This window comes from Equus przewalskii, chromosome 8 (assembly GCF_037783145.1).
Source record: "Equus przewalskii isolate Varuska chromosome 8, EquPr2, whole genome shotgun sequence".
Lineage (NCBI taxonomy): Eukaryota > Metazoa > Chordata > Mammalia > Perissodactyla > Equidae > Equus > Equus przewalskii.
The window spans coordinates 37,472,465-37,497,718 of NC_091838.1; the positions used below are offsets into that span (position 1 = coordinate 37,472,465).

Consider the following 25,254-nt stretch of genomic DNA (forward strand, 5'->3'; position numbering starts at 1 on the left):
TGGTCCAATTAATGTCTTCTGTAAAGTGTCAGCTAATATTAAATCTTTGGTAATAAAGACCCCTCTGTCTCTAAAGTTCTCAATCTGGCTAGAGGATACCTCAGTATCCATTCCCCTTCTTCCTCTTAAGTTCATTAAGGATAGCAATGTACCAAACTGAAAACATTTCCCAGAACCCTGTTGTAAGTTGAGGGGGAGGGATGGGAAGTGGCACAACCATGACTAAATTCCAGCCAATAACAAAAGTTATCAGGTGGGGTTTCTGAAAAAGCTCCTTAGAAAGTAGGGAGGAACTCACGTGGAAAGACCTTTACCCTGTTCTCTCTCCACCTTCTTCTTCCTCCCTGGAAAGTGGACATGATGGCTAGAGGTGCCATCTCATAGATTAGAAAGACAGACACCCAGGAAATTAATATTATGGAACTGCCAAGCAGCTTTGGTTACCTGCTTCTGGGTTTCTTTCATAAGAAAAAAATAACTCTATCATCTTTAAGCTACTGACTTTAGACTTTTTAAAGACAGCAAAAGGTATTCTTAATCAATAAAGGGAGAGAACTTTTTCTGGGAAGTAAACTGGATGTACTGAATCGGGATCTCTGGGGCTTTGGTCTGGGAATCCATATTTTTAAAAAGCTCGCCAAGTAATTCTGATGCAGCTGGTCCACAGAGGGCATTTAGGATTCACTTATAAGAAATAAGAAATGATTCTCTCCTTTTATATGAAAATGCCAATATATAGGCTAAATAGGACACACACTTTGTTTTTTCAGTAGTAGCTATAAATTTACATAGTGCCTGACACACACTAAGTTTTCATCAAATGCTTAATTGCTGTACCTTCCAATCACTTAATTCTTATCCTCTTACTCAGTCCTATCTTTATCCAGTAGCTGTTTACAGGAGGGGACAACCATAGACATGACTGAGAGTGGAGCTAACGGACCTATGTGGGAGATTAGAATATTAAATTTTGATTTCATGAGGTCAGTGTTCTCACCTAAAAAGCTAACTAGTCTACAAACAATATCCAACTTACTGATCTAAAAAATAGGAAATACTCTGAAGAATTTTCTTAGACCAAAGTGGGTAAGACAAATTATCAACATTCTACGAAAATAGGATAGGACATTAAAGATCAAAAGGAAAATAAAAATTTCTAGTGATATTATACATGTTTTATCCTAAAAAATTACTTAGTAGATATTTTGTTTTACTAACTTTATCTTTCTGTGCCTGTTTACTAAGGCATCTCCTACACTTACCGGCATGGCCAAATGTCTGATATAATAGTACAGCCTGGAAATCTATTAAAACAATCAGGAATAACAGTTTTATTTGTTGTCATTTATTATATACTGTCAAAGAATAACTGTATTTTTAACATTTACCTTATTGACCAACAAATTCCTATACTTAATACTGGGTGTTGAAGATAATTTTTTGGATGCTCATAGTGTCAATACAAATATCTAAAGTACTTTTTAACATTCTAAGTTTCTATTTGCAATACTTATTTAAAAAATGTTACTTACAGGTATTTTGTTACTTTCTGATATTGCTTCATCATTAAAAGTGCCATTTGTTTCTATATCAAATCTTGGCCTTTTTCTAATATCGATGGCTTCCTCTTGTTTGTGAACTTTCACTTTGATTTCCAACTCTGGTCTTGTGTTCTTGAATAACTGTTCTAATACTTCATCTTCTATGGCTAAATCATCAATTTCTTGTCTTTTTTCTGATCTTAGCTTTTCTGTAGAAAGAAATTTACTGGCAGAATTTTTCACAGTGGATTTTAAATCTGTATCTGTAAGTAAGTTATCTGTTTTTTCCCCTTCAGGCTCATTCTGAGACAGATGTTGCTCTCTATTTTTCCATATTGAGGGTGTAGCAGGTTGTGTTTGTTCTAAAAGAGAACAAGACATTTCTATTCTTGCTGATTTAGATGAAGAAATTTCTTGATTTTCTTCATCCCTTTCCCTTAGATTTAAAAAAAGAGAGAAGAAAACAAAAAAAGAAAATGAACATAGCTAAGTAATTTTTTGGTTTGGCAATATTCACTCCCTCCCCCATTTATTTCATAATATTCTTGATTTTATTAATTAACAACATCACTGGAAATCAAAAAATAGACATCTGAAAACAGTACATCATTCACATACACTCTGTTTTGATGCGACTGATCAACCCCACGGCTAAAACAATTTGGAGATGTGTATCTTCTTTGCTGAAGTAGCAGTAGCTGATAAAGCAATGTGGAGGAAAAGGTAGAAAAACATAAAAATACAAAGGACTTGTTGCCAGGAAACAATAGCTTACTCTATAATTGAGGGAACTTGTAGGCAGGGAAAAATTACCCTGGAAACAAAACCTGACAGGTTAATGAGAACTTGATTCAAGACAGTAAGTCAGAGTGGCTAAATCCAGAATATAGTACACACTATACACTGCAAGCAATATGTAAATAGTTGACTAAGAGTTTTCTATTCAACACTACATCATTCATTCACATAAGAGTGGTTAAGATTTGTCGATCTCAATGTCATGGCCCGGGGTTCATTTGCCAGTCTGGGAACCACACCACCCGTCTGTTGGTTGTCACATTGTGGCAGCTGCCATTGCTGTGATGTTGAAAGCCATGCCACCGGTATTTCAAATACCAGCAGGGTCACCCATGGCGGACTGGTTTCAGCAGAGCTTCCAAACTAAGGCTAAGAAGAAGGACCTCACCATCTACTTGCAAAAAAATTGGTCATGAGAACCCTGTGAATAGCAGTAGAACACTGATATAGCACTGGAAAGTGAGAGAATGGCACAAAAAGACTGGGCAGGGTTCTGCTCTCACAGTACACAGGGCCGTTAGGAGTCGGAATTGACTCACTGGCACTAAGAACAACAAGGCCCACAGAGGACATAAAAACTTGGGTCTCTGCTTTACAGGATTCATGTTGAACTGGAACAGTCAAAGTGATATTTTAATAAAGCTAATCTAATGTCAGGGTACTGGACAGACTGATCAAGAGGTTTCTGTAATAATTTAGGTGCTGAGAGTTTGAACCAGAGAGCTGGCAACACAAACAGAAGAAAAGGGAGGAATTTACAAGACACTGAAAACAAGAATCAACACTACTAGTTTGGGGAGGCAGAGGAGAAAGAGTCAAAGATCTTGACAAAGTGAACTACTAACAAAAACACAGATTCAGTGACAGGGGAGAAAAAGCTGTAGGCCTATTAGTCGGGAAAACAGCAGGAAACTCCTGTGGAAAAGTAGAAGTGAAACTTACAGGATGTTAGGGCCAAATATATTGATCATCTGCAATAAAATCATGAAACCATGAAAGTATAGTACAGAGTATATAAAAAGCAGGAGAAGGAAAAGGAGTCTTCCAAGGGGGTGAAGGGGAAAGTAAGAGAGGCAAAAGAATGAGGATGGGCCACCAACACAAAAACTGAGATGAGACTAGAAGAGGACAAAGGTTCAAGATTCAAGAGTTGAATGTTACCAAAAGGCTACTAGAGCTGGCAACTGTGTCAATGGTTACTTTCAAGGATGTCATGTCAAGATGAAATATTGCTGGTTAAGAACTATTTCATACAGAAATGGGAACAATAACAATAATCTCCTTTTTTGAGAAGTTTAACAGTGATTGTAAAAGACAAAAGGCAGTAGCTAACAGAAGAAACCAAGTCAAGGAAAGGTTTTAAAAAACAAAAGTCAGATAGAGCTTTTGAATACAGAAAAAAAGGACCTAGATGATATTAAAGGTGCTAGAAATTGAGAGAATAATTAATGGAGCATGGTCTTAAAAGAAGTGAGAGGTGACCAAGGGAAAAAGGTAGGTCAAAAGAACTAAGGTGTGCGAAAGCACTCCTTCAAGAGAAATGCAGCAAATGAAACAACAGAAGAAAAAAGATCAGGGAGAATCTAACTTATGTGCTTTCTAAGAGGGAATAGGTCAAAGGGCATACTTAAGCAGAATAAGACTACCATTCTACAATCATATAACAAATACTAATATTTTTCAGAGACACAGGGAAGTATTAGTAAAAATATACCTTTTCCTGGTAGATGGCTGAAAGTAGTTTTTGATGGAGTTAGTCTGCTGCTGCTGAGAAGCCCGATCTCTACTTTTATTTACACTCGGGAATTTCGTTGGTGAAAGCTGATAGTTAGGGATTTTCATCCTAACCAGAGTATTTGATACTGTATTATTATTATTAGAGCTTATCTTGGGGGGTTCCTTCACAGTGAATGTTTCTTGTGAAGGCCCTCTGAATTTTTGTTTCATTCTGGAGATTTTGATTTCTTTTGGCCTTTCACTCAAATCCATACTGGAGCAAAAGAACAGAAGGTAAACAGTCACATTTACAGCAATTTTTATCTAGAAACAAAGTCCTTTAAGTAGTACTAATGTAATACAGCTTTAGAACATAATTATCTTCAGACAATATTTCTGCGAGTATATTTTACTAACCCAAGAAAGTAGCTCCTTTGTCATCAAAGCTCCCTGAAGACAGATGATACCTTTTCTCTTCTTCATCCTCTACAGCACATATTGTCAGGCATGGTCTGCTATAAAAAACTGCCAGGGCCAGCCCTAGTGGCCTAGTGGTTTAAGTTCGGTTCCTGGGTGCCGGCCTACAGTACTCATCTATCAGTGGCCATGCTGTAGCAGCAGCTCACATACAAAATAGAGGAAGACCGGCAACAGATGTTAGCTCAGGGTGAATCTTCCTAAGCAAAAATAACAAAAACAAAAAAACCCTGCCAAATACACATGGAATACCAACCTAGTATCTTATGATAAATTAAACTAGGTGATAATCCTAGGTAATTTTTGCTTTAGGGGCCGGTCCTGTGGCCGAGTGGTTAAGTTCGCCTGCTCCGCTTCGGCGGCCCAGGGTTTCACCAGTTTGGATCCTGGGTGTGGACATGGCACCGCTCATCAAGCCATGCTGAGGCGGCATCCCACATGCTGCAACTAGAAGGATCCACAACTAAAAATATATACAACTATGTACTGGGGGGCTTTGGAGAGAAAAAGGAAAAATAAAATCTTAAAAAAAAAAAGTTTAGGGGCCGGCCCCGGGGCCGAGTGGTTAAGTTCGCATGCTCTGCTGTGGCAGCCCAGGGTTCGGATCTTGGGTGCGGACATGGCACTGCTCATTAGGCCACGTTGAGGCGGCGTCCCATATGCCACAACTATAAGGACCTGCAACTAGGATATACAACTATGTACCAAGGGGATTAGGGGAGAGAAAGCAGAAAAAAAAAGTTTAAATTATTGCCAGGCATAAAAATTATTAAAAGACGGAAAGTCAGAAAAAGAATAACCTATCATTCCAGCATCATATATAATGGGGTATTTAGATCACTTTAGATGAACTGATATGGTTATATTCCAGCCAGATGGCAGTCTCTAGAGTAGAACTCTAGATGACCAGAAAAATTCTTTAAACACAAACACACAGTTCTATTATGTATGGTTGAATATACACTGCCTCTGTTATTCTTATTTCACAATTTCAAAACATGAGTTTCTCTTAAAAAGTTCTACTTGGTCTTAATATAAAGCATGGTGTAGTAAAAATTTAAATATGGTCTAATACAGTGATATAATAAGTATCTTTCAATATGAACAGTTGACTATGGATTATTTAAAATAAAATATACTGTCTTAAATGAAAAATATCATAGAATATAAATGAACTAGCTTTGCTCTTCAAAAAAACTCCAAAAACCAAAAAAAAACCTTTTCAAATAGAGAACCACTAAAAAACTATCTTTATGAACAAATACGAATTATTTAGATAGCCAGACAGACACATATAAAGTATCTCCAAAATTGTAAGTAATGTTCTTTTTCTCTTTTTTTTGAGGAAGATTAGCCCTGAGCTAACTGCTGCCAATCCTCCTCTTTTTGCCGAGGAAGACTGGCCCTGAGCTAACATCCATGCCCATCTTCCTCTACTTTCTATGTGGGATGCCTACCACAGCATGGCGTGCCAAGCGTTGCCATGTCCACACCTGGGATCCAAACCAGTGAACCCAGGGCCGCCAAGAAGTGGAACATGTGAACTCAGCCACTGCACCACTGGGCCGACCCTGTAAGTAATGTTCAAATACAGGCAACATCATATAATGCAAACAAATTTATTTAAAACTTATTTTACCAGTCACAAATAAAGTAGTATAATTCTTTATAGTCTTCCCTGTACATTTGCAAGGAACAAAAAAAAATTATCATAAGACAAAGGTTGGTAAACTATGGACTGCAGACCATATCTGGCCTGCCACTTGCTTTTGTAAATTAAGTTTTATTGGAACACAGCCATACTCATTCACTTACATGTTGTCTAGGGCTGCTTTCATGCTACAATGGCAGAGATGAGGAGCTGTGACAGAAATCGACGGCCCACAAAGCCAAAAATATTTACTCTCTGGTCCTTTATAGAAAGTTTGCTGATCCCTGTCCTAAAATATTATTTTCCCTGGCATCCCACTCTCCCATGCTTATCTCCTAAGAGATGACCTGATAAGGCACTGACTTTATTTCTTGAATACACTATTAATTTATTGATAGAAAAATAACAATAGTTCATTAACAATGAAGTTGTACCATGTATCTGCTTGTTCTGATTCTGTGTCAGCTACATATGTTGTAGTATTCACTGGGGCGCTTGGCATCAGTTTTTCATTGACTGACAAGCCTTGAAAAAAGCTTGACCCTGGAGTCGTTGTCTTCAATCCTGAAAATCACACAAGTGAAAGAATCACAACTGCTAGACACGAGATGAACATTTGGTCACTTAAAATTGTTAGACTGCCATGCTGAGGGAATTAACTAGGCAATACAGCACACGGTTGTCTCCAGTCAGTAGAGCCAACAAATACTTAACAAAATCACCTATAGCAGCCTGTTGGCATCTGTGATGGGCTTATCTAAATCAAATCATTTTAAAGATACATCACATCCTTCGTGGTGAAGTATTATTAACTTAAATAAAAATAGAACCAACTTAAATTCTAATTCAAATTATGCTTTAAGTCAGCAGACCCAAAAATCACATTTCTTCCTCACAGAAAGTATAACTACCCTATCATCTACACAAATCAAAATCAATGTGAGTTTTATTTTTAGAAGGAACACAATATCTGAAAAGAAGACATAAACAGTTTTAGACAAATTTTGTGGCTACTCCAGAAAACCAGGATTATTTCATCATTTTATTTACTAGAACAGCGATTTAATTCAAGTGCAAGCAATTTAATTCAATTTAATTCTTCTGGCATACTTTTCTTCAACCTCCTGCACTGAATTAGGTGCCCCTCCTTTTAGCTCCCATCCCACCATTTACATCACTCCATAAACTTTTAACACACTATCACTAATTGCGTGACACGTGTTACGTTACTTAACTTCTCTTAGTTTCCTCATCTATAAAATGGGGATAAATATAATACTTTCCTCACAAGTTCTGAGGGAAAAATGAATTGATATAAAGATAGCACTTAGAAAAATGCTTGGAACACAGTAAGCACTATGCAAGTGTAGCGTTACCATTATCATCACTTTATACTACACTGGCTTACTTGTTAACTTTCCCTTATTAGACTTGGAATCTTCTTGACAAGAGGGACCAAGTCTTGCTCATTTCTATATCTTCAGTCCCTGAGCAATGTGTGGTATATAGTGGATAAAAATAAGTTAATGGAATTAAATTGTTAGCTGAAAATGTTAAAAGTTGACATTTCTCAAGTCTCTAAGCTAAATTATCAATCTGTTAGGCCCTCATGACATAGGATGTGTTTAATAAATGCTTATTACTGATTCTAAATTCAAGTATTTAAATGACTTCTGCCGTTTTCCTTACATGACCACCCCAGAAGCTCATTGGCATTTCCTTAAACACATATATCCCTAAAATTTATTTTGGCTTCCACAGAAGTTTGTAAAAGATGATAATTACAAAAGCTTACATAATCACTAAAAGAAACAATTTATAAATCAAATCTAACAACCCAGAAAAACTGAGGTTTGTCAACAATAAGATTATTTACAATGTTCTCCTAGCCAAAAATATCATGAGGGCAGAGATCTGCTCTGATCTGCTCACTTCTTTATTCCAAATGTTTAGAATAATTACAAGTATATAACAAATATTCAATAAATACTTGTGGAATAAATAAATGAATGAATATGAACAGAAAGGACAAAAGAAAGGAAAGGAAAAAGGGAAGGAAGGAGGCATGCATTCACTCTGCTCCCCCAAAACTGGTTGTGTTCTAAAATTTTTTTAAGTTGGATGTCTATGACTTAGAATCCACACATCTACCCATGAATATGTGCAAGAAGTAATACTACTCAAGACAGTGTAGATTTTTACCAATTCCTTATGATTTTGTTTCTTTATGAAATAATACAATAGAAAACGCACTGGTCTAGTAGTCAGAAAACCCAGATTTTAAGATTGGCTTGGCCATGAACTATCTATGGGACCTTAATGTTTCTCAGCCTTGAGATCTCCTACATTTTAATAGAAAGATAGATCAGATGATCTCTAAGCTCTTTCAGCCATAAATACACTTCCAACAGTGGATGATAAAATTTTGTTGCTCCACAGTGGCAAAAAGAATCTTGTGTACCAATGACTTAGTTCAATTAAGCAAAGAGTCATACTACAAACGAACACTGTGCTTGGTGCTGTGAGGGAATCCAAAATTATTAAGCGCTTATAATCAATCTATTGGCTGAAAGAGGCATGAAAACAACTGGTTATATTTCAAAGTAGGAAGAAACTCTAACTGGAATGCAAAAACAAAAAACAAAAACAAAAACAAAAATCAACCAATACTGGGGTATAGAAGACAGAATAATCCTGACTTGGAGGAAAGTTATGGGAGACAAAACAACAAAGAAAAACTTCATGAAAGAGGTGAGCATTTGCAGAGTGAGTCAGATTTTGAAGAGTAGTATTGGCATTCTAGGAACAGGGACCATGATGAGCAAGGTGAAGGAGTGCAGGAACTATACATAATAAGGCACATGTTAAAAAAAAGATGAGGATGGGAAGAGATAGGCTGTAGCTAACCAATTGATGGCTTGGAAGTTGAGACAAAGGGCTTAGGGGTTTATTCTATAGATAATGAGAGCTAGTAAAACCTTTTAAGAAAAGGGAAGGTGAGTCTAGAGGCAAAGTGAAATATTAACTGTAGAGATGAATATGGAGGCAGGACCATTACTCGGGGCAATTATAACAGCCCTCAGGAAAGAAAGACATGCAGGGTTCAAATAGGGCAGCGGCTGTGAGAGGGAAAATTTCAGGTCTACTAAGAATAAAAAATGACTGAATTGTGTACTCTGAGTGCCTGCTCCACATTTATAAAAGAGGACTCCTCTCTAGTTCAGTCTTTCCCTAGATATTCTAAGTCAGTGGTTCTTGGGGTTTGTATGAGAAACACGAGCTAAACATTAATCAAACCAAACCAAAAACACCCAAAAAACAAAACCCAGATGACTTGGCTGCACCCCAGAATATTCTGAACTACAGAGAACGTGAATTTGCCTTAAAAAATGTTTCTGAAGCATATATATATAGTTGAGAACTAGTTTTCTAAAACAGAAACAAAGGCCAATTCTCCCAAATTGGGGCTGAGACAAGGGGAGCTACTCTCTTAGACCCAACAATTCTGTTTTTTTAATACATTTTTTGTAATATTGTTAAAATCTGAAATTACTAATAGGTTTTTTTTTTTCTGTAACAGAAAAGAAATCCACTGTCAACAAAATAATATCTTTGGCACATGCCATTTCTAAAGGTTGTGCAGGTCTCTAACAGACAGCTTCTCCAAGAATATGGCTCTCCTTTGGTATCCACATTAAAGTAATTCTCTAAGAAAGGCTGAAGAGTTGGTCTTTAGCTTTTCACTTTAAGGACAAATTCTGGGAATGCTAGTCGTAAATTTTGGGGAAATATTCATTATATCACAATTCTACCAAAACAAGTTATTTGAACATGGTGGAAACTTCCCCATCACTTAAAACTGTATTTGAAGGTTACCTATGTACAGACAGAAACATACTTAGTGTACTCAGTGGGAAATGGAAGAGCTATCAGATGAATAAACATTCTTATGCAAATATTAAAATACTAACCTGTCAAATTTACGAGACATCAATCCTGTTACATCTGCTCCCATTACCTCTACACCATCACTTCCCAAAACTTAACACATCAAAATATGCACTGCAGTGTAATATCCTAACAGCTTTGACTTACGAGCCAATCTGAATCCAATTATTTGCTATGTGACCTTTGGCTAATCTTAACCTTTCTGTATGTTAGTTCCCTTATCTATAAAATGTACATGATATCATTTATCTTAAAAGGATTGTTTTGCAGATTAAATTTTGATGACATATGTAAAGTCTCTGCAAACTCAAGAAAGAGCAGTTATTATTAGCAATCATTATTACTAATGACCTACACATCTAATCAATTCCTGGTCATTAGGCTCTAAGGGCTTACTCCTTCCAAAATCTAGCTAAGCACTTACCTAATTTGTAAAACCTGTGTTGCAGAGTATAGCTAGTCAAGAGGTACACTGTCCAACTCCACAGATGCCATTCAGTAGGCCATAATGTGAATGATACCTGCTGGAGTGTATAACGACGTAGTGCTGTCCTAACTTGTATTTTTTAGCCGAAGTCCAATAACTGCTGACAACTAACTATAGATAGAAGCCAGGAGGCAAATAAATGTATACAAAGTATAGAATGGATACTCTGACAGCCAGGCAAAGAAGAGAAAAGTTACTGGAGAGAACAAATATAAAAATATCTAAGGTAAAAAAGAATAAATAAACCATCTTCACGATGGCAACATCAGCTTACTTTCAAGAAAAGTAGGGGAAAATAACAAGCGGGTAATAGTTGCTGCCTCTGAGTACAATGGCTTTTGTGATAGTCAACACTGAGATGACTATAATATGCATTCTTCATCTCAGTAAATGGCATCATCACCCAACCAGTTACTCATGCCAAAAAACTAGAAGTTGTTTCTAATTCTTCCACAGACAAGTTCTGCTGGGTCCAATTCCAAAATACATCCTGAATCTGTTTATTTTTCTGCATCTCCATCCACTATTACCACTCCGGTCTAAGACACCAGGCTCTCTCTCACCTGGACCTCCACAATAACTTTCTACTCATAGAAAGCTCACTTCCATTTTGGAACCCTGGAATCCATGCTCCAGGCAGATGCCATTGTGACCTGTTCCTTTCACTTGGAATTCTGCTACCCAGATCCTCCCATGGCTGCCTTTTCTTGTCATTCAGCATGCATGGGGTCAAATATTACATCCTCAGTGAGACCTTCTCTGAGCACCAATCTAAAATAGCCTGCTCCCAGTCACTATTGCATCACCCTGTTTTAGCTTTCTCTTAGTACTTGGCCCTAAGAGAACTTATAAGATGTGTGTGTTTGGTTGTTAACTGTCTGAATCCTGACCTTTAGAATAATAGGTATCTTGTGTACTTTGTCTCACTGTACCTTCAGCACTTAGAACAGTGCCTAGTACAAGGCAGCCACAAATATTTATCAAATAAATGAATGAATGAATGGACAAATAGATGAGTTTTAAAATATGGTGAAAATGGTTACCCCTGGCAAGTATCGAGCAATGTGCATACAGCCTATCATCAATTTACATAACAAATAAAGCTGCTAAAGAATCAATAAAATAATGCTTTAATTACCTGTACTGGGCTGGCCCTGAGGATCACAGTAATTCTCTGTAGTCATGAAAATAACTGCCAATCCAAGCTCTGCTTCAGGAATAGGTCTGAGACCCTGCCTATTAGAATAAAATAGTTTAAGTATGATAATGTATTAAAACTAACAACTTTTATTAAGATGATGTCAAAATGAATATATCTTTTTTTTTTCCTCTAAAGAGATACTGCCATTTTATGGTATGGAGAGAATTTCAAAAACAGAGTACTAGCTTACTCACTGGAGCAACATTACATTGAGCAAGTTCACCACCTTCTAGTAACTCAGGGATTTCATTTGTAAAATAAAGGTCTAGAGAAAAGGATACAGACCCTTCCAGTATTAAAAGTCTATAATTTTCAGAATAAGAAGAAAACACTAATACCCAAACGAAACAATAAAACAGATTTTTATAAGCAAATCTATGATTACTGGAATCCTAAGATAAAACTTAAGAGAAAGAAGAGGGGAGAAGGGGAAGGTGAGAAAAAAGTCCGAAGAACCGTATATAAGCTACATCTATACATGTGCTATAATTTTAAGTTTAGTAAATCAAATGATTTTACCAAATTTACACGTATTAAGGAATTTTATTAAAGGAATCTTATGGTGAACTTATGTCATTTTATAATGTGACTAATGACTTATCTTATAAAACAAAGATAATTAATACAATTTAATAATAACACAGTATAGAAACTACACCTCAAATTTTAAGAGCTAGAAAACTTAACGTTTATTATAAAGGTATCTTAACTGGTTGCAGTAGTCTAAAAGGTGTTTCAAATGCTTAACATTTGTTTTCTGTATGCATTGGGTTAACTTAAATAAAGCTCAACTATGTGCAATTATAATAATATTATGCTAAGAAAAGACTTGAAATATTACAACCAAGTGATCACATATACCTACTTAAAATTCACGCAACTCAAAATTGATATTGTATTACCCTACTGTTCTTGAAATTGTAATTATACTATGAAAATTAATTATAAAGATGAGCTATATAAAATAAAAACATTTTAAATACATATTTAATAATGTTATACAGACATTACATCATCTTAAATGGGGAAACATTGGGAGCATTCCTTCTAAAGTCAATAATGAGATGAATGTGGCTACTAACACCACTTCCATTCCACACTGCTCTAGAGCTCCCAGCTGGTACAAAACAAAGAAAGAGAGACAGAAAAAGAAAGAGAGGGGTATCAAAGGCATAGGATTAAAAAGGAGGATAGAGGGGGCCGACCCGGTGGCGCAGCAGTTAAGTGCGCACGTTCCGCTTCTGGGCGGCCCGGGGTTCGCCAGTTCGGATCCTGGGTGCGGACATGGCACTGCTTGGCAAAAGCCATGCTGTGGTAGGCGTCCCACATATAAAGTAGAGGAAGATGGGCACGGATGTTAGCTCAGGGCCAGTCTTCCTCAGCAAAAAGGGGAGGATTGGCAGTAGTTAGCTCAGGGCTAATCTTCCTTAAAATAAAAAAAGGAGATAGAAACATTATTTACAGATGATATGATTTATACAAAAAAAGACTACAGATAAATTAGAAATAAAAGGTAAGTCTAGGAAAGTGGCAGGATATAAGATTAATATTTAAATGTCAGCTAAATTTGTATATTATCAATAGTAAACCACTAGAAAATACAATTAAACAGACAATATCATATGTTTATATTATACCTATCAGAAGTACAATATCTACCAGAGAATATGTAGTAACCTAGGAATACGTCTAATAAAAGGTATTCAAGATCTCTACAGAGAAATTATAAATACTGTTAATTCTCTCCAAATTGATTTGTAGACTCAATGGAATTCCTAATCAAAATCCCAACAAGGTTTGTGAAAAGATGATTCTAAAATGTATATGGAAAAATAAAGAGCCAACAATAGCCAGGATGCGTCTGAAGAAGAGCAGAAAGAGATTTGTCCTATTAGATATAAGGACTTAAAGTTATAGTAATGAAGGAAGACAAAGTGGTAAATCTGGTGTTGGTACAAGGATAGACATATTGATCAATGTAACAGAATAAAGCCAAAAACATTCTTATGCATGTATGGAACTCTGGTATAAAACAGAATCAATTCTAGATAGACTAAAAACAAATTTCAAAAACAAACATTAAATACTAGTAAAAAGTTAGTAAAAAAATACAGGTGAATATCTTTTTGATTTGGGAACAGAAAAAGATTTCTTAAACAAAATACAAAAGCACTGACTGAAATAAAAGACTTAATATTTAGTCTACTAAAATTAAGTGTTTTCATTCAACACAGTAAAAAGTTACAAAGTGGTAACAGATTCCGCAATACATATAACTGACAAAAGGATTAACATCAAGGATATAAAAAGAATACTTAACAAATCAAAAAGAAGAACACACAAATATGCAATTACCATAGAATCCAGGAACTGTACTCTTGGGCATTTAACCCAGAGAAATAAAAACTTATGTTCACATAGAAACCTGTACATGAATGTTCACAGTAGCTTTATCTGTAACAAAAACTGGAAAAACGCAGACGTCCTTCAATAGGCAAATGACTCAACAAACTGTAGTACAGTCATACCATGGAATACTACTCAGCAATAAAAAAAGATGAACTATTGATACACACAACTTAGACGAATCTCCAAGGCATTATACTGAGTGAAAAAGACAATCCTAAAAGGTTATATGCTTATGATTTCATTTATATAACATTTTTTTTAAATGATAAAATTTTTAGAAATGGAGAACAAATTAGCGGTTGCCAGGGACAGGGAGTGGGAGGTGGGTGTGGTTATAAAATTACAACATGAGAGATCCTTGTGGTGATGGAACTGCTCTGTATCTTGACCACAGTGGTGAATACATGAACCTACACATGTGATAAAACTGTATAGAACTAAATATAAACACACACATGAGGATAACACATAAAACTGTAGAAATCTGTATCAAAAAAAAAGAATACAATTATCCCAATAGAAAATTGAGCAGGAGACATGAACAGCTATTTTACAAAAGAGGAAAAACGTTCAACAAATGTTTGAAGAAATGTTAAGCATCACTGGTGATCAAGGAAATACAAATCAAAATGACAAGATATGATTATATATCCATTCATTTGGCAAAAATGATAAAGTGCTGAAAATGATGTGCATCTAACTTGATCTCTCATATTAATGTGGGTGGGAGTATAAAATGGAAAACAGTTTGATACTACCTCCTAAAGTTGAGCATTCACATAACCTATGATCCAGCAGGTCTAACTCTGGTAATATACCCTAAATAAAATCCTGCACAAGTACCAACAGGAAACATACAAAAATAATCTTGCTAGCAGTGTTTACAATAATAAAAATCTGGAAACAAGATTTTTTTTCAATGGGGAGCGAACGAACAAAGTGTCATATATTCACACAATGAAACCATCAAAACAAACAAATTACAGCAACATGCAACAAAACAGATGAATTCATATTGGCAATATAACATTGAGAAAAATCTCCAAAGATTACATGTAGCATGATGACCATAATATAAAGTTAAATCAACTAAAAAGTACACACGCACACACACAAACACACACACGCATTTTAGGAATACATAAACAAGCAATAAAACTATATATAAAAGAAAGCAAGTAAATGATAAGCACAGGAATCAGGATGATAGTTATCCCATGTAGGGGGAAACTGGGCTAGGGGATACAATACAGTAAGGTAGGTTGTTTTTAAGGATCTAGCTTGTATTTTGGGGGGGCAGATTCTCAGACACATTACAAAATTAAAAAGAACTAATTACATAATTAGTGAACAAAATGAATGTGTGCTATTTACTATAGTTCAGGGATGTACTGACTTCTATCCTTCTTCAGAAGATATTTAATCTTAACCACTGACATCCTATACCCACTTCTGACATCTAATCAATACAGCACCAATCCCAGTGTTGCCCTGTTGTCTGAAATTCAATCAATAGCTGGTTTTACTGGCCACTTGCTTGATATAAACTGCACCTTCAATGGCCATCAAGGGCTTGGACTAAGTGGAGAGTTGTTATTTTAAGTGACAGTCTTTCCCAAACCGAAAAATTTTCCTCCCTCCAAAACCAAACTGTAACAGGGGCCAAAGACCACAGACCCAAATGTCCCCTCATGATCAAGGCACAGCCTCTGAGCAATCTCCCACTCTAGCTATTTTCTTACCTTGGGATCTCTGTATATGAAAGGCAGTGAGACGTAATGGTGAAGAGCACAGACTCTGGAACTACACTCCCTGGGTTCACATCCTGGCTCCCATGCTCACTCCCTGTGTTCTACTGAAACCCCCTTGTGCCCTATCTGCACAATGGCGATCTTAACAGTAAATAATACATAGGGTTGTGTGAGGATTAAATGTCTTTACATACGTAAAACTCTCAGAACAGGACCTACTATATGGTATTACATAAGTGTAGCTATTATTGCTGCTGTTCTGCCTGGCTCTCTGAAAAACTAGCCTTAGGTAAAATGTTGCCTCGAAGAGGCCTTTTCTATTTAGAATAAACTTCTCCCGTCTACCCTGTTATTCTGCTTCCTTTATACACATTTGTAATTATCTGTTTACCTTTCTTTATCTGTCTTTCCCTCTAGAAGTAAGCTCCAATAGTAGCAGGGACCATGGCTATCTTGTTTACCATTGTACTCCCAGTGCCTAAAACATACTAGAACCACAGTAAATTTTGGCTGTAGTAGTAAAATGGTTTTTGTTACACAGGGATTTTCTTTTCATAGCAGCTAATACATCTCCATTTAAGTAAAAGATACATGGGACAGATGACTGAAATTTTACTTTTTACTTCAGCAAAAAAGGAAAAAAGAAAAGGAAAAAAAAATCTCCCTGGTCAGAACTCCTGGGACAGGAAAAATGAATATTGTGGGGAGCTAGCTACGGACTTTTTCGGCATATAAATGCCCTAGGCCCTCACTTTTTGTTAGGTGAAAGAAATTTAGTCAAATGACTGCCAAGCTTGATATTTTTACAATACATTTTGGTTTCAACATTGCTAAGACTATTAACACCAACAAAGAGTCTGGGAAAAAATCCCTTGATTTAGCACTCTCACACTCTCCCTCTCCACTACAAATACTATTCTGAGATAGCTGATATTTTTTCCCACTTTCCCATAATGGCCTATATAAGATAGATAAAAAATTTTATATGCATTTTTAATGGCTAATAATCATCAAAAGACAAATACATTTCAGCTCTAGGCAGTTTCAGAAAAAATTTTACATTTGAGTTTTAACTTTCTCAACCGTTACATGTTCTACAGAAAAACAAATACTACTTTATTAATTTAGAGGTAAATTCTACAAATTCTATTAAAGTAACAAAAAAGCAGCAAAAAATAAATATTGAGGTAAAATTGTCATGAATAAAGATATTCTATTTCTAACATACTAAGTCATAATAAATTTTCAAGTACCAGACATTATAAAATCTTTATAATTCTTATATATACTTTTACATTGCTATGTGGAGTGCAACAACTTAGATATAAAATCACCTACTTGCTTATTTTTTTACTAACAAAGAATAATTCTATACCTTCGGAGCATATCCATAATTGAATGAATCCATTTTTTCTGAGAGTCAGGAATTAAGTTCTGTGAATCTGTTATTCCTACATCAACAACACAAGTTCCCGGAGCTGAAAAGAAACTATCTTCTTCTTCATTTTTTTCTGTTATCAACCTAGCATCTCCTCCTCCAAAAACAACTGCTGAACTTAATTTTTTATGCTAAAATGGAAAGAAAAAGAAATAAAATAGCCACAATTAATTTTTTCTTTTCTTTTTTTTTTGAGGAAGATCAGCCCTGAGCTAACATCCACTGCCAATCCTCCTCTTTTTTGCTGAGGAAGACTGGCCCTGAGCTAACCTCTGTGCCCATCTTCCTCTATTTTATGTGGGATGCCTGCCACAGCGTGGCTTGACAAGCAGTGTGTAGGTCTGCACCCAGGATCCGAACCAGCCACCAAATCCGAACGTGGCCCACCAAATTAGAATGTGCGAACTTAACTGCTGCACCACCAGGCCGGCCCCCACAATTAGTTTCTTGAGTACATTTTTTAAATTCTAAGAATCTGATCTGGGAAGCAACATAAAAGTAGAATTGGTTCTACTTCTTGAGAGGACAACCTGAGCCTCTACTCTGAGAAAATGCCTAGTTTACCAGGTATTTCTGCAGCCCTGGAATCATTACATTGTCTGCAGCTCCTCATCACACAGTATTCTAACTTTGGGCTTACTTGCATGATTTTTCCAACTACAACATAAACTTCTGGAATTCTCATTTCAGCACACAGGAGACAATCAACAGTTGTTTACTATCAGAACAAGTAAGGACTTAAACATTTTCTGTGCCCCCCCCACCCACTTACACATTTATATATACTTAAGTAATAGGCCAATTAACAGACATTAGAAATAACACAATCATATACTTGAACACTGGGCAGGTTCTGATGCCTGGGCAGTTTTTTATTCCACTTCACACTTCTCCACAAAATCCTGAAAGAAACTGCATTAACAACTATTGATAACAGTAATAATTTATCCTAGCTTATAATGTTTACTTTAGGAAAATTTAGCTTATAACATTACCTGCTTGGCATTTAGAAATACAAATGTTTTCCCTTTGAAGATTTGTTTTCTTTCCTGTCGTCCTGACAGATCAATATTTTTACTTCCAATAGCTGGTTCATCAATAGGTGGGTAAAAACTGTAAAAAAAAAATTAAGGTATATTCCAATTATATATTACTCTGCATGTATACTACTAGATTTCTAAATGGACCAGCTATCTAGACACTAAAGAGGCTTAATTTCCATAATACCATTAAACTATGTCAAAACTTCTTTTGTTTTTGTTTTTTTGTTTTGTTTTGTTTTGCTTTTGAGGAAGATTAGCCCTGAGCTAACGTGCTGCCAATTCTCCTCTTTTTGCTGAGGAGGACTGGCCCTGAGCTAACATCTGAGTGCCTCTTACTCTACTTTCTATGTGGGACGCCTACCACAGCATGGCTTGCCAAGCAGTGCCATGTCCATACCCGGGAACCGGCAAACCCTGGGCCGCTGAAGTGGAACGTGTACACTTAACTGCTGCGCCACTGGGCTGGCCCCAGGATAAATTTTTAATCTCTCTTCAAACACACTTCATCCTTTCTCCCTTTTAACAAAAAATCTCCCATATCTTACACTTCTTTTAGTGTAAAAGGCAACTAACACTCCACTTACATACAAATGGCTAGTTTACAAATTAGTCTACATACCAATGTAACAACACTAGATTACAGACCCAGTCTCAGACAAAAGTGGTATGTAAATGTTTAACACATACATATGACTGAGTAGATGTAAGATTCTTACTGCTTTCTACTGACACTAAAATATGATTTTTAAATTATCTACAGCTCTGCGTTATTCGCATGATCATTCTCAATTTTTCCACAGATGATAGTTTACTGTGTCCAGAGAGCAGTTAATTGTAGTTTAGTTCAATGAAGACTGAACATTTGTTATATCCTGAGCCAGGTTCCTAAAGAATTCCCTTAGCTCTCCTTAATGGCACTACAAGAGTTCCAGCTTTCACTTGTGTGATCCTTTAATGTTTGATTCCTCCACTAAGTGCCATGAAGGCAGAAAATGTAATGCTTTTCAGCTCATCATTATATCCTCAAGTCTATCTTGCCTGGTTCATGGTAGGCATTCAATAAATATTTGATAGTAAATAAATTGGTAGTATAAAATACAAATAAAAATTTCACCTAATGAATTAAAATTAGACAAAAAGTAGAAACATCTCTCAATTCCCTCAATATAGATTTTTTTTTTTTTTTTTAAAGATTTTATTTTTTCCTTTTTCTCCCCAAAGCCCCCCGGTACATAGTTGTGTATTCTTCGTTGTGTGTTCTTCTAGTTGTGGCATGTGGGATGCTGCCTCAGTGTGGTCTGATGAGCAGTGCCATGTCCGCGCCCAGGATTCGAACCAACGAAACACTGGGCCGCCTGCAGCGGAGCGCGCGAACTTAACCACTCGGCCACGGGGCCAGCCCCCCTCAATATAGATTTTGAATATTAAAATTCTGGGGTTGGAAAAATGTAGTTTGGTTTTCTTTGAGCCCCAATACTCAGTAAGACTGATCCTGAAAAAAAAAATACATTACTATATTAACAAGAATCTAACCAAATGTTAGAGCTGTGTATAGATACATTTACATATATATGATATAATAGATGATTGATAATACAGTGATAAATAATAAACTATGTTCTGGAACTTCATATACCTAGACAAGCCTTTTTCTTATTAACAATGTAAGCATGAGAACAAGAAAGACGAGACTAGTGACAAATGTGAAGAAAATACAATTAAAAATCAATTATTTCTGAAGCATTACATTCTAGAAGTTGCAAAGCATTTCTGAGGCTCTAGTGATTTGACAGCTAGTAAGAAAATTGGAAAACAGTAAATTAACTCAGCAACGACCTACATTGGAAGGACACTGTCTGAATACAAGGCTACCACAAATATAAAGTGATCTCCAATTTCTGTAATGAAAAAATTAAAACATCTTTTGGCACACTTACATAGAAACTTCAAGAGCTACAAATAAAATACTTATGTTTTATTATGCTATAACTGGTATATATTATTCACAAAATCTATAAAATATTAATATAGAAATAATCATTTTTTTCTATATATTTTACAGCTTTTAAAGTCTTTACATGATCTTCAATAAATTTCATCTAACCTTTACTTCTGTCCCAAGATTTTCCAAATACAGAATTTTTCTGAATTCATGTATAATTCTGGCCCTGAAAACTGTATTCAGAGACACAATATTTATTTGCCCAACATCTGGACAGCTGTTTATTTCATTAGTCCTGTAGGCATAATGTTCATGATTTCTAGTACTCACGATACTGCATTGTTTTGGTGATCTCTAAAAGGCTTGAATTATATTGATACCCACAACTTGCAAATGCGACGTTATATCTTCAGGAAAAAATTTCTACTATGTGCTAAATTTCTTTGCCTTGAATTTTAATTGATTACATAAGGTCAACTCTATAAGCTTCCTAAACTTTCATTTACTGTGACTGTTTCAGGGTAATGTGTCTTTTGGGTCTGAGATTTGAATACAAGCTACATAAGTTACCCTGTTCCTGTTTCATGGATGCTAGCTAATGACACAAGACTCCTGGGTCGGAGAAAAAGCAGCAAGCCAGTATGTTTAAAGCAGGTCTCCTCCCCAACCAAGTTCCAGGGGATTACAGAAAAGGTACATCCAGAGTTGTGTTCCAGGAGAGTTATACACAGTGAGTTGTGTTACACTGAACTTGGGAATCCACCAGTTTTATAACAAGCTATAAGCAGGCCTGCTCTTTGTCCTAGTCAGGGGAAGATTATTACCTCATCCCTCAAAGTTTCTCACGGCAAACATAACTCTGAGAAATGGCCTGGGTATAGGACGGTCAGGCCCTGCATACTTGGCATATCCCGCAAGTTTTGTATGAATGCAAAGACTCTCTCTCCCAACAATGTTTTCCAAAAAAAATGCTAGCTGTTTAAAATAAAGTAATTGAGAGAGCACTTTGTAAAAATTCAAATAAAAAGTAACTCCTTCTCTTTTCTAAGTGATCATTTCCTTATATTCAGACATGCGCAGTAGTTTAATGAACTTCCTTTATCAGAGTATAGATTATAAAAATTAAATACTCCTCTTAAACAGAATCTTCTAAAGATGACTTCATCCACATTGGTATTTTGGTGACAGTATAGGAAAATGAGATATCACAAACCATATCAGGCAATGAACCTTGAACTCCGTCTTACCTTATCTCTTGGTAACAGTGCAGACATGTAGACATAACTGCACTTAAAAGGACTAACTTTTTGTTAGGTAAAAACATTCTAGTATGCCTAATTTAAATTCAGGACTAGTGATAATGCTTTTACAGAACTAAAGGAAGAGGTAGTTATGTAATAAAACAGCCACCACAATTTATTTCATATGCTTTTTGTAACCCATCCTACTACTATTTAATATTTTAAATTTAATCCTTTTTCAATTTAGTAGTTGAGCACATAGTGAAATAAATCTTCAACAAGCATATCAAAATGGATCCCAATAGGTAGAGGAATCTATTAAGGCAAAAAACTACATATTTTAAAATAATATTAAAAATTTGGTTACAGCTGCCATCATCAAACATGGGCTAATGTAATTGTCTTTCCTGGTTAATACCGAATTAGGAGTTACTGAACAATCTTATAGTAGAGATGTTTTATTGCAGCTATCTAAGTTAATACAGTCACAAATTGAAGAAACAGAAAAAAATTATGCCAAACCTAAAGTCAAAAACAGATCTGGGTTAAACACACCTGAGAATCTCAACAATCAGTAGGAATCAATGACTAATTCTAAAAACTCCAAGACCACAAACCATACCATCAGAAGTAAAACCTATCAGACCCCTGCATTCCCAAATAATCTAGAATTAACAATGGTTTATCATCTGTAAACAGGGTCATTATTTATAGAATTTATCAACTCCCCTAGGGAAGTTTATAAATAGGCTTTAAGGGCAAATGTGATTCTCTTGAAAGATGACGCAAGTTGGTTGTACGTAATTGAAGTTTCTGGAGGAGAGACCAGTGCTTTCATGTTCTCACAGGGCTCTAGGACTCAAAAGGTTAAGATTAATCTATTTTAAAATCTGAGGATCTCTTTCCAGAGAGTCCAAAAACATTACATTATCTGTTAACCAGATTATAAAATACAATAAACTTCCCAAGTAAAAATTAAAAACAAAGAGAAATATCTGATTTTCAGTTACTTGTATGTGTATGTATTATCAGGTGTAAAAAGTCCCTTAGAAATCCTGTATTGGGCAAAACAGCTTGGAATACCTAGTAATATTTTAAAATTAGTGACAAAATACTTAACCTGCATAATATTTTAGATTTTTTAAACCTCCTCAAATATTCAAAGTTGTCCTACAGAGATAAGACGATATACATATATAGTCAATCCATTATGCCATATAAACTATAATCTACTGACATATATTTTAAGCAAGCATGCTCTTGTGCTAAGTTGACCAAAAACATCCACCATTTTATAGTTGCCAGCATTTTAACTTGCAATCTGGGAAAAAAAAATTTCAAACATCTTCCTCTTCAACTATACTTTACTACTTCAAACAACATTAATACAATATATACAGTAGATAGATCCTTTAGTCTGGTGGTTCACAAATTTAGCTGAATATCCAAAAAAATAAATAAAGCTATCATGAATCTTCACAGACACTGCAATTAGCAACATTTCTTTTAACAAGCACCTATTATGATGCCAGGCAATGTGCTCAGACTTTGTATATACTGTCACTTAAAATAACTAATACTTATATTAATACTAATAATGCTATATACTTAAATACTCAGCAGTACAGGTATTAGTCTCATTTTTCAAAGGAGGTAACTGACACTCAGAAGAAATAAGCTCCATTCCCAAGGCCACAGTGCTGTTAATATTCTGGCCTGGAACTACGTGGCTCCAGAATAGGGTTGCTGCCCCACACAATTCCAGGGGTCCCGTGTGCATGATGCTTGGCACTGGAACATGTGCTCTATTGATTATCCCTCTGTGCCATTTACTGTCCTTCAGTTTTTTTCTTTAAAGATTGGCACATATGTAACATTTGTTTCACTAAGATAAGAAACAACCAGCAAAGAATTTGGGGGACTTTTCTTCACATACTAACAAAAAGTCATTAATAAAAGTGAACTATAGCATTACATCCTGAAACAGTCATTAAAGAGGGAAGTAACCTAAATAAAATCAGTGCCATCACAATACATCACATATATTTTGTACGTCATATTTTATTATATTTAAAATACACAACATACCTTTCAATTTGTGGAGGCTGTTTCTTGGACTGAACTGCTTTAAGAAATTCAGTAAAGTATTCTGGCTTTACAATTGGACGTCCACAAATGAGTGCACATATTGTCTAAAAAGAAGAAAATGTGAATACACACATACTAGCTTCTTTTAAAGAAAAGTTTTAAGTTATACACTACAAAGGGGCTCTTATATCCTGTCTTTCCTCTCACCTCTTTAAATTTATAAGGTTGCCACAATCTATAAAATAGAAGTCAGTATTCAGTCACTGCTTAGTTTTAGTATACAAATCCCTATATAATCCTGAATATAAGAAGCCACTAATTACAATATTAATTTAAAAACTGCTTTGGGGAGACAGATAATACAACATAAAATATAAGTCAATTTTAAAGTGCATTCCAATTTTAAAAACATTAAAATGTTAAAAAGTGTTCTCTTAGAATTGAGGAACTACAACAACTGCCCTAGAGAAGACATGAGATAAACATGAAAGATAAGATGTTTTCAGCCTTTCAAATAGACTGTAAATACGGAAAAAGTCTCTTCAAGAAAGTAAATAAATGAATAACTGGGTTGGGTAAAAGCTCAAAATAAGTATATAAGGGGAGTGGTAAGAAACTTCAAATAGCAAGTGAATTAAGCTATAAGCCTCAAACAAGATATATCCATAAAATTTGAGAAAGATTAGAAAATACCACCACTGGCAATGAAAATAAAGATTCAGCATAATTCTAGGAAATAATCCAACTAAAAAATTAAGTATGCTTCTAATAACGGGGTACTACCTAAATATGAGCAAGCTTTTTAGAGTGTCTCTCAAGAATGGAATCTGAAAGACACCAACCTCGAATGTGAACAAAATAACTGACTTCTTGCATGAAGCAGTAATGTGCAATTCAACAACCGACTGAGTAAGCCCCAATGCATGTGATGCTGGGCAAAGGATACAACTAACTGCTCTACACCTCAGTTTCTTTTCCAGAAAATGAAAATTGAACTGAATGCTCTTTAAGTTCCCTTTTACTTCTAACACTCAATGATTTCAAAAACATAAAACTAACCTGTACTTTTGGAAAATTTACCAAAAAAATAATATGACAAGGTTTCCTTTTTTGGCACGATTTGTCAGAAATATTGAAAAAGGAGGACTGCTCTGCAGGCCTGTGATGGTCTATATCAGTACTCACTAATACACTGGGCCATTAGCATCCTAGTCACTGAGACAGGGTGTACTCTGGTGAATGGAGGCTAGTTTCCAGGTCTGTCACAGACTCGGTAAAACATCTCTCAAGACCATCTAACTGCCTTTGCTCTCATTTCACAGCCACCAAGCAAGGGCAAGATTACCTACTCCATTTCTCAAAGACCCTGATATCCTTAAGGGGACCACGATGGAGTCTACAGACAAATATTCTGAAAAGGTGCATCTCTACTGTAAACTAATAAATGGACATTTTGATTTATGACTCTAGTATCTGTGGGTTTATTAGGATAAATTAGTACTCAGGATGCAAATCACTGCTGA

General features: G+C 35.6%; 1 protein-coding gene across 5 annotated transcripts in view; it reads right to left on the minus strand.

Annotated features, from left to right (window-relative positions):
• Positions 1 to 25,254, minus strand: part of NBN (nibrin) — a 45,442-nt gene that overhangs the window by 15,155 nt on the left and 5,033 nt on the right. For 2 of the 5 annotated variants that reach the window (XM_070631695.1, XM_070631694.1), the window contains exons 5-12: positions 23,732 to 23,835; positions 18,413 to 18,530; positions 17,355 to 17,548; positions 11,757 to 11,854; positions 6,618 to 6,747; positions 5,990 to 6,103; positions 4,054 to 4,329; positions 1,533 to 1,977 (exon numbers count right to left, since the gene is read on the minus strand). In XM_070631695.1, coding sequence (XP_070487796.1) covers positions 1,533 to 1,977; positions 4,054 to 4,329; positions 5,990 to 6,103; positions 6,618 to 6,747; positions 11,757 to 11,854; positions 17,355 to 17,548; positions 18,413 to 18,530; positions 23,732 to 23,835 — 1,479 coding nt within the window. The remainder of the gene's footprint in view (positions 1 to 1,532; positions 1,978 to 4,053; positions 4,330 to 5,989; positions 6,104 to 6,617; positions 6,748 to 11,756; positions 11,855 to 17,354; positions 17,549 to 18,412; positions 18,531 to 23,731; positions 23,836 to 25,254) is intronic. The other 3 variants (XM_008539686.2, XM_008539685.2, XM_070631696.1) reach the window with 2 other exon arrangements.